Source organism: Puma concolor, chromosome D3, assembly GCF_028749965.1.
Source record: "Puma concolor isolate L17-30 chromosome D3, mPumCon1.1.hap2, whole genome shotgun sequence".
NCBI classification, from domain to species: Eukaryota; Metazoa; Chordata; class Mammalia; order Carnivora; family Felidae; genus Puma; species Puma concolor.
Window position 1 is genome coordinate 28,646,786 of NC_141678.1, and position 11,814 is coordinate 28,658,599.

General features: G+C 60.2%; 3 protein-coding genes across 15 annotated transcripts in view; 2 read left to right on the forward strand and 1 right to left on the reverse strand.

Moving 5' to 3' along the window:
- The window catches only part of DGCR2 (DiGeorge syndrome critical region gene 2), a 100,859-nt gene extending 95,902 nt beyond the window's left edge, over positions 1-4,957 (forward strand). For all 7 annotated transcript variants that reach the window (XM_086682278.1, XM_086682275.1, XM_086682276.1 and 4 more), the window contains 2 exons: positions 187-423; positions 1,995-4,957. In XM_086682278.1, the coding sequence (XP_086538404.1) occupies positions 187-423; positions 1,995-2,251 (494 nt within the window). In that variant the 3' untranslated portion in view covers positions 2,252-4,957. The remainder of the gene's footprint in view (positions 1-186; positions 424-1,994) is intronic.
- Positions 4,958-5,798: 841 nt separating this feature from the next.
- On the forward strand, positions 5,799-9,377 carry LOC112870383 (carbonic anhydrase 15-like). 7 transcript variants are annotated; one of them, XM_086682281.1, is made up of 8 exons: positions 5,799-6,367; positions 6,585-6,638; positions 7,281-7,451; positions 7,990-8,135; positions 8,218-8,310; positions 8,675-8,753; positions 8,861-9,027; positions 9,125-9,377. In XM_086682281.1, exons 1-8 carry the CDS (start codon positions 6,301-6,303, stop codon positions 9,335-9,337), a joined length of 990 nt encoding a protein of 329 aa, XP_086538407.1. In that variant the 5' UTR covers positions 5,799-6,300; the 3' UTR covers positions 9,338-9,377. The 7 variants fall into 7 exon arrangements, with proteins under 7 accessions (XP_086538407.1, XP_086538405.1, XP_086538411.1 ...); XM_086682279.1 differs by having other exon boundaries at positions 5,802-6,367; positions 7,975-8,135; XM_086682280.1 differs by having other exon boundaries at positions 5,804-6,367; positions 7,975-8,135; positions 8,687-8,753.
- A 347-nt stretch (positions 9,378-9,724) lies between these two features.
- LOC147575446 (protein FAM246B-like) lies at positions 9,725-11,511 on the reverse strand. Its single transcript, XM_086682302.1, has one exon. The coding sequence runs from the start codon at positions 11,391-11,393 to the stop codon at positions 10,683-10,685; it is 711 nt and encodes a 236-aa protein (XP_086538428.1). The 5' UTR covers positions 11,394-11,511; the 3' UTR covers positions 9,725-10,682.
- Positions 11,512-11,814: the final 303 nt, after the last annotated feature.

Below are 11,814 nucleotides of genomic sequence, written 5' to 3' on the forward strand. Positions count from 1 at the left end.
CAGGATGTCATGATGGGTTGCACATGGGTGAGGAGCAGGGACTTTCTGAAGGAGGGGGGGTCCGCATCAGAGCTTTAGGGCTCTCATGTGGGCAGCTGGGCGCACAAGTGTGACAGTCGGGATGTCAGATGCTGTGGGCCTCTGGGGTGACTCAGCTGTTGCTCGTCTCTCCCTGCTGTTGCTCAGTGCACCACTTCAACCTCGGCCGGAGGATCCCCGGCTTTGATTATGGCCCAGATGGGTTCGGCACTGGCCTCACGCCCCTACACCTTTCTGACGATGGAGAAGGCGGCACGTTCCACTTCCACGACCCTCCTCCTCCCTACACCGCATACAAGTACCCAGACATCGACCAGCCTGATGATCCACCGCCGCCCTATGAGGCCTCCATTAACCCCGACAGCGTGTTCTACGACCCTGCAGGTGCTTCCCTCCCAGGGACAGGGAGCAGCACATCACTGGCCATCCTCTGTTTGCAGCCAGAGGCTCACTGGTCCTCCTCCCCAGTACACAGGACCCTGAACCTCCACTTCTTCCTTGGCCTTCTGCTTCTTTTTGACTTTCCATTTAAGGTGGAACCACCTGTTGGTGGGCAGGCTCTTCCCAGGGTTGTACATGCAGATGACCGTGGGCAGTGGCCATGCTGCCCCTTGCCTTCCTCCCATGAACACCTGTTAGCAAGCAGCCCTTGGGGCACACTCAGCTGGGCAGTATGGAGAGATGGGGAGCCGGGTGTTGGCGGTTGTGGGGATAGGACTGGCCCAGGTCTTCCAGGTGCCTGCCCAGAGCCAACTGCTGGGTCACAAAGACACATGTGCATATGTGGTAATTGTTAGAGATGCCTTTGTGACATTCCTTCCTGTCTGTGAAATGGGAAGAAAGCACTGGTTCTGTGATGTTGGCCTTACTGCTTAAGTCTTTTGTCCATCTGCTCCTGTGGAAGATCATTCCTCACAGGTCTGTGTAGCACGGAGAGAATGCCAGTTTCCTCACCATTGCCCAGCTTGTTCCTGTCCCTGATGTGCAGCTCAGGTGTCCCATCCCGTTTGCCTACATGTTAATACCCTCTAACATGCACACAACCCCCTGCAGTATGACAGCAGGCAGTGCCCCACTCCCTGCACTCCTTGCCTGGCTCCTTGCACACCCACACAGCACAGCAGAATGTGTGTCGTGGGGCCAGCGCCGCTGTGTTTTGGGGCCTGTTTGCTAGTACTGCTTCTCTGTGGTGTGCAGGCAAGACCTGGATTTGACCCCTGCACACACAGTTTGTCTCAGTCTGCCGTCCAGGGGGTCGGGGTAGAACAGGCTCCTGCCAGGGATGCTGCTGGAGGGCAGCGGGTCCCAGATGGCTGCATGGAGCAGGCTGTGAGGGAGCCATTGCTCTCTGGGGCAGGTAACAGGACTGCTGAGGCTGGGGGGGTGGGGGGGAGCCAGCCAGGAAACAGGGGCCCCCATGCCTTGAGCTTTTGGAGAAAGCCGGAATAAGGAGCAGGCACGCTGAAAGGAATGGGCTGCCACAGAGCCTCCCTCAAACCAGAGATTTCTACAGACCCCGGTAAGGTTTGTGGAGCTGTCTGCTCTGGTCCTGTCTTCTACATTCTCATCCCCATATTCCAGCCACAGCACCTTTTCTGGGGGCTGTGTCCCCTGTTCCGCCTGCCCACATCCGGCCCAGTAACTCCCTTGTGTCACGTGAGCCCTGCTTCAACCTCCAACAAGTCTGAGAGGACTTTCCCTCTCCCCCAGCTTTGTTCTGCGGACTCTGTCAAAGCCTGTCCCTCCATATCACATTGCCATGGCTTGCTCACGACTGTACCCCTGCGCCTTGCACCGGGCCAGGTGGCAAAAGTGGGGGGTGAGCACAGCTTCCCCCTCCTCCCGCCACCACGGGAGCATTCAGGCAGGAGAAGTAGCCCCTGGTTCTGTGCAGCCCACCATCTTCCCCCGTGCCAGGCCTGCCATCCTGCTGACTCCCTTTTGTCTCCCTGCAGACGACGATGCCTTTGAGCCAGCAGAGGCCAGGCCACCAACCCCAGGAGATGGTGGCGGTGAAGGTGCATCACCCCGGCGCCTGGAGCACCCTGTGCCTGCCACAGGGGCCTCTCTGGCAGACCTGGAAGACTCAGCCGACAGCAGCAGTGCCCTGCTTGTGCCCCCTGACCCTACCCAGAGTGGGAGCACCCCAGCGACAGAGGCGCTGCCAGGGGGCGGCCGCCACAGCCGCAGTTCCCTCAATACCGTGGTGTAGAGGATGGCCCAGCCCACGGCCCCAATGGGCAGAGAGCACCTTTTTGCTGACAAGAAAACACTGATCCCTGTGGGAGATTTGAGGGGCCCCCAAGTGAGTCTGGACCCAGCTGCACTGCCGCACACCCGCTGACGGCGTGCATGTACGAGTAGAGACCACACCGACCTCCCGAGGGAGCAAACACCTGCACCGAGTCTCCTTGAGGGCTCCAAAAACATGCTTAGCTTTGGGTCCCTGTCTTTTTCTTTCCAAATGGCAGAAGAATGACGAAGTTTGTTCAGACCACACGTTTCAGAAGTAGGGAACAAAGAAGGCACTGTGGGCACGGGTGGGAGTCAGACCACACCTGGCTTTGGTGGGCCTGCTCGCTGCAGCATGCCGTCCAGAGGAGCCTGCCAGCCAGCCACTGAGCCCTGGGGCTGCCACGTGTACCTCGCTAGCCACTGTTCAGGAGGAGCACTTCCAGGCACCACTGTGTGTGTGGACTGTCAGTATAGTCTGGGTGGTTGGTCTGCCTCAGGGTAGATGCTCTTGGAGGTTACTATAGTGGCCGCTCTGAGGATACCCCCCAGCCCAGCCATGAACATCAAGGGTGACCCTACCCTGGGTTGGGGGCTGGCCTGGGCCTCTGGTGCCCAAGACCCTCAGAGGGGGTCTTGGAAGGAAGTTGAACTCTCCACTCTGTCTTTCAAGCTGGGTCTCTGTGAAGCCCAGTTCTGTGCCAGGGGGCCCTGGCCCTACCCTGTCATTTTTCTCCCCAGCATTGCTGTGCATGGCTCCCTCAAGAGGCAACCCTGGAGCTGGGCCAAGGCCCCTAGCCACGCATGAGTGTCCTGGCCCTGGATCCTCCTTTGGGGGTTGGGGGCTAAGCCAGCCAGTCCGCTACCCTCTGGAGCCCCCCACTCCTATTGAATTTGCTCGTGGGTCTGGTCTGCCCCCCCACCCTATCTTGTTTGTGCCATAAAGGGTTGTTTCTTTGGAGGGAGGGGTGGCTGAAACTAATGCCCTGGGCTGTGTCCATCTCCTGAAAGTCCACTTGCACACCACCACCACTGAGCCGAGTGCCCAGTGGCCGCATGCCACCTTCCCATCCTCAGCAGCTCGGGGTGCTGGGTTCCCTGCCCAGGGGCCTTTTGACCAAGGGACCCTGTTGCCTGCTCCTGGGCAGTGGTCTTGTCTCCTGACACGGGGCTTTTAGCATTTCTGAGGTTTGGAGATTAAGCGGGTTCTGTGCGATTTTTAGCACATCCATATCTTTTCTACGTTGAATGTCTGGATCTTTTCTTTCTGTGTGTACGCGTGTGTCTGTGTGTGTGTGTACATCTGTGTCCAAGTTTTGCAGGTGGTGGCGGTATGCCAGAATTCGGCCTTGGGGCCCCAGTTTCCCAGGCCAGCCATGGCATCTTCGGCAGCACTGAGGTGTGGCCAGGTCTGCACCTCTGCCCCTTGGCTGAGAGCATGGAGCCCTGCTCCTGGTCCCCCTTGTAGCTCTTCCAGACCAGCATGCAGTGACAGGAGGGTTGACTAGAAGTGGGTGTTTCTGTGGTGCTTTGTGGTGACAGACCTCGGTGGCACAGTCCAGTCCTAGGCATGTTCTCACACTCTCCCATTGGAAACCCATTGTGTTCTTCCAGTATGGAATGAGATTTTTGAGTTTCCCCACAGAACTGTCATCCCTTGAGCCGGCCAGAGGTGTGAATTTTGAACTGCCTGTCTAAGCTCGCAGGATCCAGCGTGCTGGAGGCAGGACTCGGGCTGCATGCCAAACAGGCCTGAGCTCCCCTTGCCATAGGGCTGATCCTTCAAGAATACACCCTGGGCACGTGTGCCCCACGTTGGCTGCTGAAGACAAAGCAGGAAGTGTGTTGTGCCTCCAGCGTGCTGGGCTCAGGGGAGCCGAGGTCTAGAGCAGCAGCCACAGGTCTTACTGGTGCCAGGTGAGTGTCCTGGGCGTGTCTGCTTTGGAGTGACTATCCCAGCGGAGCACATAGGGGCCTGACTTCAACAGCCGAGAGTCCTGCACAGCTCCCCTGTCTCTGGCCCAGACCTCAGAACCATGTGTTGACAGGGCAGTTGGCACAAGATGTCTGGGACTGGGGAGCTCCCTTTGGGGACCGAAGGACTGCTGGGGCCAATCAGGCATGCAGGAGGCATTGAGGAGGTGGCCTGAAGTATGGTGGGCCCGCTTCTGGACTGGCCAGGGTTCTGTCCCAGCACCAGGGTGCTCAGCCCGCTGGGGTCCTTGGGCTGCACAGAGGCCTGCATGCCGTGTGTGCAGGAGCTGGTGCCTAGGAGTGAGCTCTGCTGGAGGGCGGTTGTGAGGGGAACAAGGTGGGGAAGCCAGGGTCTGCCTGGCTGCCCTTGGCCTCCTGTCCAATTGCCGCCCTTTGTTAAGTTCTAACTGCTCCAGGGTCTGATGAAGAATCCCAAAGCCAACCCGAGCTGAGACTCTTGTGCTCCTGTGATTGACTGGGCTCCCAGAGGTACAGGCCAGGCTCTTGGGAGGGGCCTTTTCCCCCAGGACCCGACTTACCTGGTGGAGGAAGGAGTCGATACTGTACATTGCCTCGATGCCTGTTTTTTATGTTCTCCTTTCACTAAGGGTTTTAGTTTGGGTTTATTTTTGGTTGGGTTGGCACTAATCCTTTTCTTAAGATGCTGTGAGAACCATTTCATCCAAATGCCAAATAAATTTGTGTTCTGGAAGAGGCGTGGTCAGTCTTTGGTGTGGCCTAAGTTGCGATGGGAGACTCCAGCCAGGGTGGCTGAGATGGGTGGATGGAGGAGTTGGGGCATCTAGGTGAGCCAGGCTGGGGTGCAGGGCTCCAAGATGCCCCACTGACCATGGTCCTTTCAATAATTTCCCAGTCTGTGATGGAGGAACAAAAGGGTGTCCAGGGGACTCAACCTCAGGTGGGTCCTTGTGCTTACCTTCCTAACCCAGCGTCCTGGCAGTCAGCTCCATCCTGGGCAGGGGGATCCTGGGGGCCTGACAGGCTAGGGGCCAGGGTTAAAAAAGGAACAGGGAGTCCCTTGGTGTGGATAGGAGCTTCGAGGACAGCATCCCTCATTTCTGAACATACCTGCTAGGGTGGTGGTGGGGGTCCTGGGTGCCGTCAGCACTGCTGACAGCGCCCCTTCCCCAAAGTGGGGAGAGCCTGACCCTCTAGGGATTGGAGAAAGATACCCCAGCCCACCCCATCTCCCTTCACATCACTGGCCCAATTATGCTCACATCCACAGGCACACACATGCTGGGTAAAGAGCTTTCCAGTGTTGCTTTCTCTCCCAGCTACACCAAGAGGCAGCAAAATCAGCTCCACTTTCCAGGAGAATGAATTGAGGGGCTGAGGCTCAGGCCACAGCCTGGAGTCAGAGCCTCAGGAGCTGCTGGGGAAGCCTGAAGTGTCCCCACCAGGCTGGTGTGGGGCAGAGTGGGAGAGCTGTGGCTTCCCAAAGACCTGTTGGTGGAGTAATCCCCCAAAGGAGGGCCTTTTCCCAGGTGTGCGGGGCGGCGTGGGGGGGTGGGGGAGACACCTATACAAGAGAGCCTATGGTCTTTGGGAGGTCCCAGGCCCACAACAGAAGGGAAATACACCCTCCTCACCCCAGCCTCAAAAGTCAAGGGCACTGGGATTCAAAGTGCCCTCCCCTTTCATTTCCATCCTTACTTGGTGGCCTTGGCATGTCACTCCTGGCCCCCAGCCTCTGTTTCCTCCTCTTTAAGTGGGCATAATAGCGCCTCCCCCCAATTAATTGGGGGAGTCTGTTTAAAGTGTTTTGCTCCGGTAAATGCCAGCGATTGTTGCTGGAACACAGCCGCGGCCCTGGGATCAGAGCATGTGCCTGGTGATCTCAGACCTCTGTCTTCTCTGCTGGTGGCCCTGCCTGGACACCGCCCCCTCTGACCCTCTCTGCAGTGGCCTGCCAGAGAGCCCACAAGACTTAGCCACGCCCCTAAGCCCACCCCACTAATAAACAGCTGCCTAGCCTGCCCCACAGTTCTCTGGCACTTTCCAGTCCTCTGGAGTCACAGTGGCTGCTGCACCATGCGGTCTCCAGGCTTTGCACTCGCCTTCCTCACTGTGCCACTGGTGGTGCGCGGGGACTCAGAGGGTGAGCACCTGGACCCTGCCCATCTCGAATTCTACCCTTCTCGAATCTACCCTCCCTTGCAGCTCCCCCTTCTCCCTGTAAAGCTCTGCCACTGGGGGGTTTCTTTGGGGGAGGAGATGTTGGGGTCTTAGGAGAGGAGGAGCCCCATTCTTGCATGGAGCTCAGAGAGAGCCCAGGTTGCTGTCCCTCATCTCAGTTCCCTGTCCACTGTCCGCAGGCACCTGGTGCTACGACTCCCAGGACCCAAAGTGTGGTGAGGACAGAGTGTCATGTGAGGCTATATGGTATCAGTCTTTGTCCTGTGGCCACTAGACAGTCTGATGCTAGCATGAACCAAAAGCAGTGTGCATGCCAAGCTTCTCTGGTTTCTGCAGGTTTGTGTCTGGAGTCCTGGGCCACAGTGGCTGTCTGGGTACCAGGCAGCATGCGTGTGACCCCCCCCCCCCCATGCCTGTGTGTCTGTGTTTGTTGCTGGTGTGATCTCCAGTCCTGGCATGTGTGCCAAGCTGTTCATATAAGTGGGGACTGTAAGGCTGTCAGCATGGTCAGCCCATGTGTGAGCAAGTGATACATGTCCCCAGTGTGGGTGTGTGACTGTCGTGCCAGGAGACCCTTCCATCCCCATTCCCTATGGGGCACTCTAGCTACAGGTGACTGTGTGTCAGAGTATGGCCCAGACCAGGTGGTGCCTACCTACGTGAGAGTGTTACAAACATTATGGCCAGGCTAGGTCGGGGTACGTGTGGCAGTTGTGACCTGTCCAGGTGTGTGGGTGAGCAGGAAGGAGCTTCCTGAGGCTGGGCGATTCTCTAGGTATGTGCAGGAGGGAGGGAGAGAGGCACTGCCTTCCTCTGTGTATCCCCAAGTTGTCCCCCGAGCCCCCCCCCATATATCCCTGACCTTGTTCCCTCAGGCCCCACCCACTGGAAGGAGATGGCCCCTGCCTGTGGGGGCCCAGCCCAGTCCCCCATCAACATTGACCTTCACTTGGTTCAGCGGGACCCCACCCTGGGACCCTTCATCTTACAGGGCTACAACACAGCACCTCCAGGCCCGTGGACCCTGGAGAATGATGGCCATACAGGTCAGTACCCTACGGCCAGGATCCCCACAGACACAAGCTGAAACCCACCTTGGAGTGAGAACTACCCCCCAACACACCCATAAGGATCAAAATCTCCACAAAGAGCACAGGAACATCCATACTCGCTGGTAGACACCCCCAACAGGGGTCATGAACCCCCACATACAGGTGTCAGGATCCCCCTAACAATAGCAATCAGCCATTGTCCCCGAGGACCAGAAGTCGGGACATTCCCAGAAGTCAGAGCCCCTCACAGCACCTCGGAAGTCATCACAGCCCCCCAGTATCACACACAGCTGTGGTGGGTCAAAACTCCCACCACAGGAGGGCCACCCTCTTCTCCCCCTCATTGCAGGGTAGGTTTTTTCCACTGCCATCTGCTGACCACCAGAGGACCTATTCCATGGAAGCCCGGCCAGGGAGCAGACTAGCCCAAAGGGGTCCTGTGCTGGCACTCTGTGCCCTAACAGCACAAGGGCAAGCGGGTGGAGGGAAAGAGTGTCATGTGTTCCTTTACCCCCAGTGCTGCTCCACATAGACGCTGGCCCACAGAGCCACCTGGAGATTCGGGGCGCCGGGCTGCCACTGCCTGCCTACCGCGCACTGCAGCTGCACTTCCACTGGGGGGGCCCTGGTCGAGCAGGTTCAGAGCACAGCCTGGATGGGCAGCGCCGCCCCATGGAGGTGGGCTTGGGTAGGGGGTAGGGTGGTAGGTGTGCCCTGTGGAAGGAGCAGCTGGTACCTCTCACGGTCTGTGCCTCTCCAGATGCACGTGGTCCACATGAACACGCGGTACCAGAGCATGGGGGAAGCTCGAGGTCACCCCGATGGGCTGGCTGTGCTGGCGGTGCTGTTAGTGGTGAGGGAGAGGCTGTGCAACTCCTGGCAGTGAGGGAGGGACAGAGGAGTTCTGTGACTCCTTGTGCTTCCCAGAAAGGGGGTCTGCAAAGGGAGCAGAGTGGGCCTGTAGAGTTTTGGTGGGGCTGTTGGGGGAGTCTGTACGGTGTATAGGATTTAAAGAGTTCTGTGGGAGGATGGGGCCAAGGAGAGGTACCGGGTCTGCAGGGTCAGTGGGGAGGGAGGGTGACCCTTCCCCCAGCAGATCTCCAAGCTGCCCCCACTGGGAGCCTACCCCCATCCCACTTACAGTCTCCTCTAGACCTCTCCCCACCTCAGATTTCCCCTTTGGAGACCCACCCACTCAGAGCCCTTCTCACTTGGAGCCCCCTCCCCAGGAGCAGGACACTGACAACGCCAACTTCTCCGTCCTGGTATCCAGCCTGAAGAACGTGTCTGAGCGCGGTGAGGAGCCACGGGGTCGCACCCGGGGCGCGGGGTTAGCTGGGGGCCGCGGGGTCGGCTGGGCACAAGGAGGCCGATTGCAATCCCACCTCCCCTCCCCGGCCCAGGAGTCTCTGTGAATCTGGCCTCCACCTTCCCGCTGGCCTCGCTGCTGCCGGGCGCCTCAGGCCTCTCACGCTACTACCGCTACTCGGGGTCGCTGACCACGCCTGGCTGCCAGCCTGCGGTTGTCTGGACTGTCTTCGAGGACGCGGTACCCATCGGGCGCTCACAGGTGGGGCCCCCACCCTTTCCACTGGGCAGCTCTGCCCTCTTCCCTCCCTCCCGCAGCCCCTGCCCACGTCTTAACCTGTCTCTGCTCCGAGCCTCAGGTGGCCCAGTTCCAGACCATGCTCCAGGCTGGGCTCCCCGGCTCTCACCCTGCACCGCTCACCGAGAACTTCCGCCCGCAGCAGCCTCTCGGGGGTCGCAGGGTCTCGGCCTCTCCAGGTGCCTCCATCCGCGCAGCAGCCTCGGTGCCCGCCCCAACCCTAGCCCGTGTGCACGCGGCTCTGCTGGGCCTGTGGCTCTGGCAGAGCCCCTAGGAACCAGATTCGACCCCTTCCCGCAATAAACGATACACAGAGTGACCTTGGCCTCACATATTTTGCGGGGGTGGGGTGGGAATACACTACCTCTCCCACGGAGGCGAGATTCCTGCCCGAATTCCACTGAGGCCTCAGTGTGCCTGCCATACAACAGGGGACCCCTGAGCGACCCTCCCCCACCCCATCACAGCCAGTCCCATACCTGTATCCAGAACATACACACCTCCCCAGATCCCTCTGATCCCCCATTTCCAAGGAGAAAAACTAGCAGGTCTTGGAAACGCCACCTGTTAAAGTCTAATACTACACTTTATTTAAAAACAAAAACAAAAACAAAAACAAAAAAAAAACAAGCTGGCTGACCCCAGGACACTGTGCGCTATTAAATGATGACTTCAACTGACGTTTCCGAAGCCAGGAGGTGAGAAGCTACCGGTTCCAGGCTCTGCTGCAGGCTGTGCTAAGTGGGGTAGGTCCTGGTGACAAGGACAGCTAGTGAAGGGCTCTCTGTGCAAGGTGAAACCACTCCCCGGTGACACTGGGAAGTTAGGCTATGGAACCTGAGTGTAGGGTGACACTTTCTGGAGAGACAGTGGTGTCCAGGTGTCTGCCTGTGGTGAGGCTAAGTGAAAGGTTAAGTGTCCTTGGTGTCACTGTCCATAACGAAGCTAAGAGTCCCAAGAACATTGACTAGATGCCACTGTGCCCAGGCAATGTTGTCCAGTAAGAGTTTGGGTCTGTCAGCAGAGTGAAGCTGGCCAGGGACTAGCTGTGGTCCAGTTGATGCCCTGCAGACTGCGGTTGTATATCCAGGCGGCATTGCCCTGGGTGAGTCTGTGTCCAGGTAACAATGTCCCAGCAGCCCACATGTCCCTAACATCTATTGAGTAGTGTGTGGGTCACACACTATATCAGTGTCTGGAGGCCCAGCCTCCAGCCCAAGACCCTTAATACAAAACAAATACAAACAAAAACCTGTAACACCCTCCCCTGAGAAAGACCCTTGGGCTCTCCCGGAGGCTCTCTGGGAGGCTGCCACATCCCTGGCCCAGACCCTTCTGCAGCTCTAAGGCCAGAAAGGTATCCACCCCTCTTCCAGCCCCCGACTCAGTCTCCAGCGAAGATCACTGGCTGCGCGGAGGCTCTCCGCACTCCCCAGACGTGACCCCCGACAGTCCTCAGCTTTGGCGCGTCCCGCCACCCACACCCTAATGCTGGAGCGCTAGCAGGCGGCTTCTGAGGACCCTTCTCCATCTACAAGGGTGGTGTATCTGTCCATATAAATAGATAGGAGGAGGGCACTTCCTGCACCTGGTCGCGGCTACCCTCGGCAGGGCAGCCCTCAATCCCCGCCGCCCTGCGGGGCCCCTGGCGGCAGCGGCGTCTTCTTGAAGTTCTTCCAGGCCAGGGCCCGGTTCGCGCTGCCGTCGGCAGGGCCGTCCGGTGCGTCGTCGGCGTGCCTCGCGACCGTGGCCAGGGCGTTCATGGTGCCCAGCGCTCGCAGCAGGGTCGGGCCGCGGGGCGCGGCGCGGGGGACTGCGCGGGGCTCCCGGCGGGCGGACCGCGGCGGGGGCGGCAGCAGTGCGCGCAGGGCGTCCAGCTCGGCACGCAGCTCCGCACGCAGCGCCTCGAGCCCCGCGCCCAGCTCCGCGCGCACTGCCGCCAGGCCCTCCTGAAGCCGCCGCTCGCTCACCTCCAGGACGCCCGCCGGGTAGGTGGCCCCGCCGCGCGGCTCTCCGCACACAGAGCACACCGAGCCGCTGCTGCGCGCGTCCGCTCGCTCCCCTGCCCCCGGCGCCCGCGCCTCCCCCGCCGCAGCCCCTGCCCGCTCCACCAGCCGCAGCAGCCGGGGTGCGTCGGCCCGCACCGCCGCCTCGGCCCGGATCTGGCCCCGCAGGCGAGCCAGGCGGCCCGGGGCGCGGGCTTCTTCAGGGCCTGGCCCGTTGGGCTGCGGCCCGTTGTCCCGTCGGCGGCCAGCGGCCCGTCGCAGCGCCTCGCTCGCGCCGTACACACTGCGCGCCTGGGCCCACGGGCGCCCGGGTTCCACCGCCATCCGTGCCGCAGCCGCCACCGCCACCGCCACCGGCGCTGGGCCTGGCCGGGAGCTCCAGCCCGCAGCCTAGCGACCGCTGGGGCCCCGGCGACGCTCCGTGGAGAGGGCCCCCGGGATGGCTGTGGGAATGACTGAGGTCTCGTGGGGGTGGGGGTGGGGGGCGGGCAATCTGGCCTGGGCCCGGGGAACTCCGACAGGGCGAGAGGGGGTGGTAGATGGAGCGCCAGGGAACGCGGGGGTGTGGGCAATGCAGGCAGCCTTGAGTGTGCTAGACCTGCCCAGGGGGACTGTGCTGTCGGTGGGTCCAAGCGTGGGTCGAGGAGCTTGGACCGGCTTTTGAGCAGGAGGTGACAGGACGTGGAATGAAGGCTGCAGAAGCCTAGGCGCCCAGACCAGAGTCAGGAAACAGGCTCACACCATA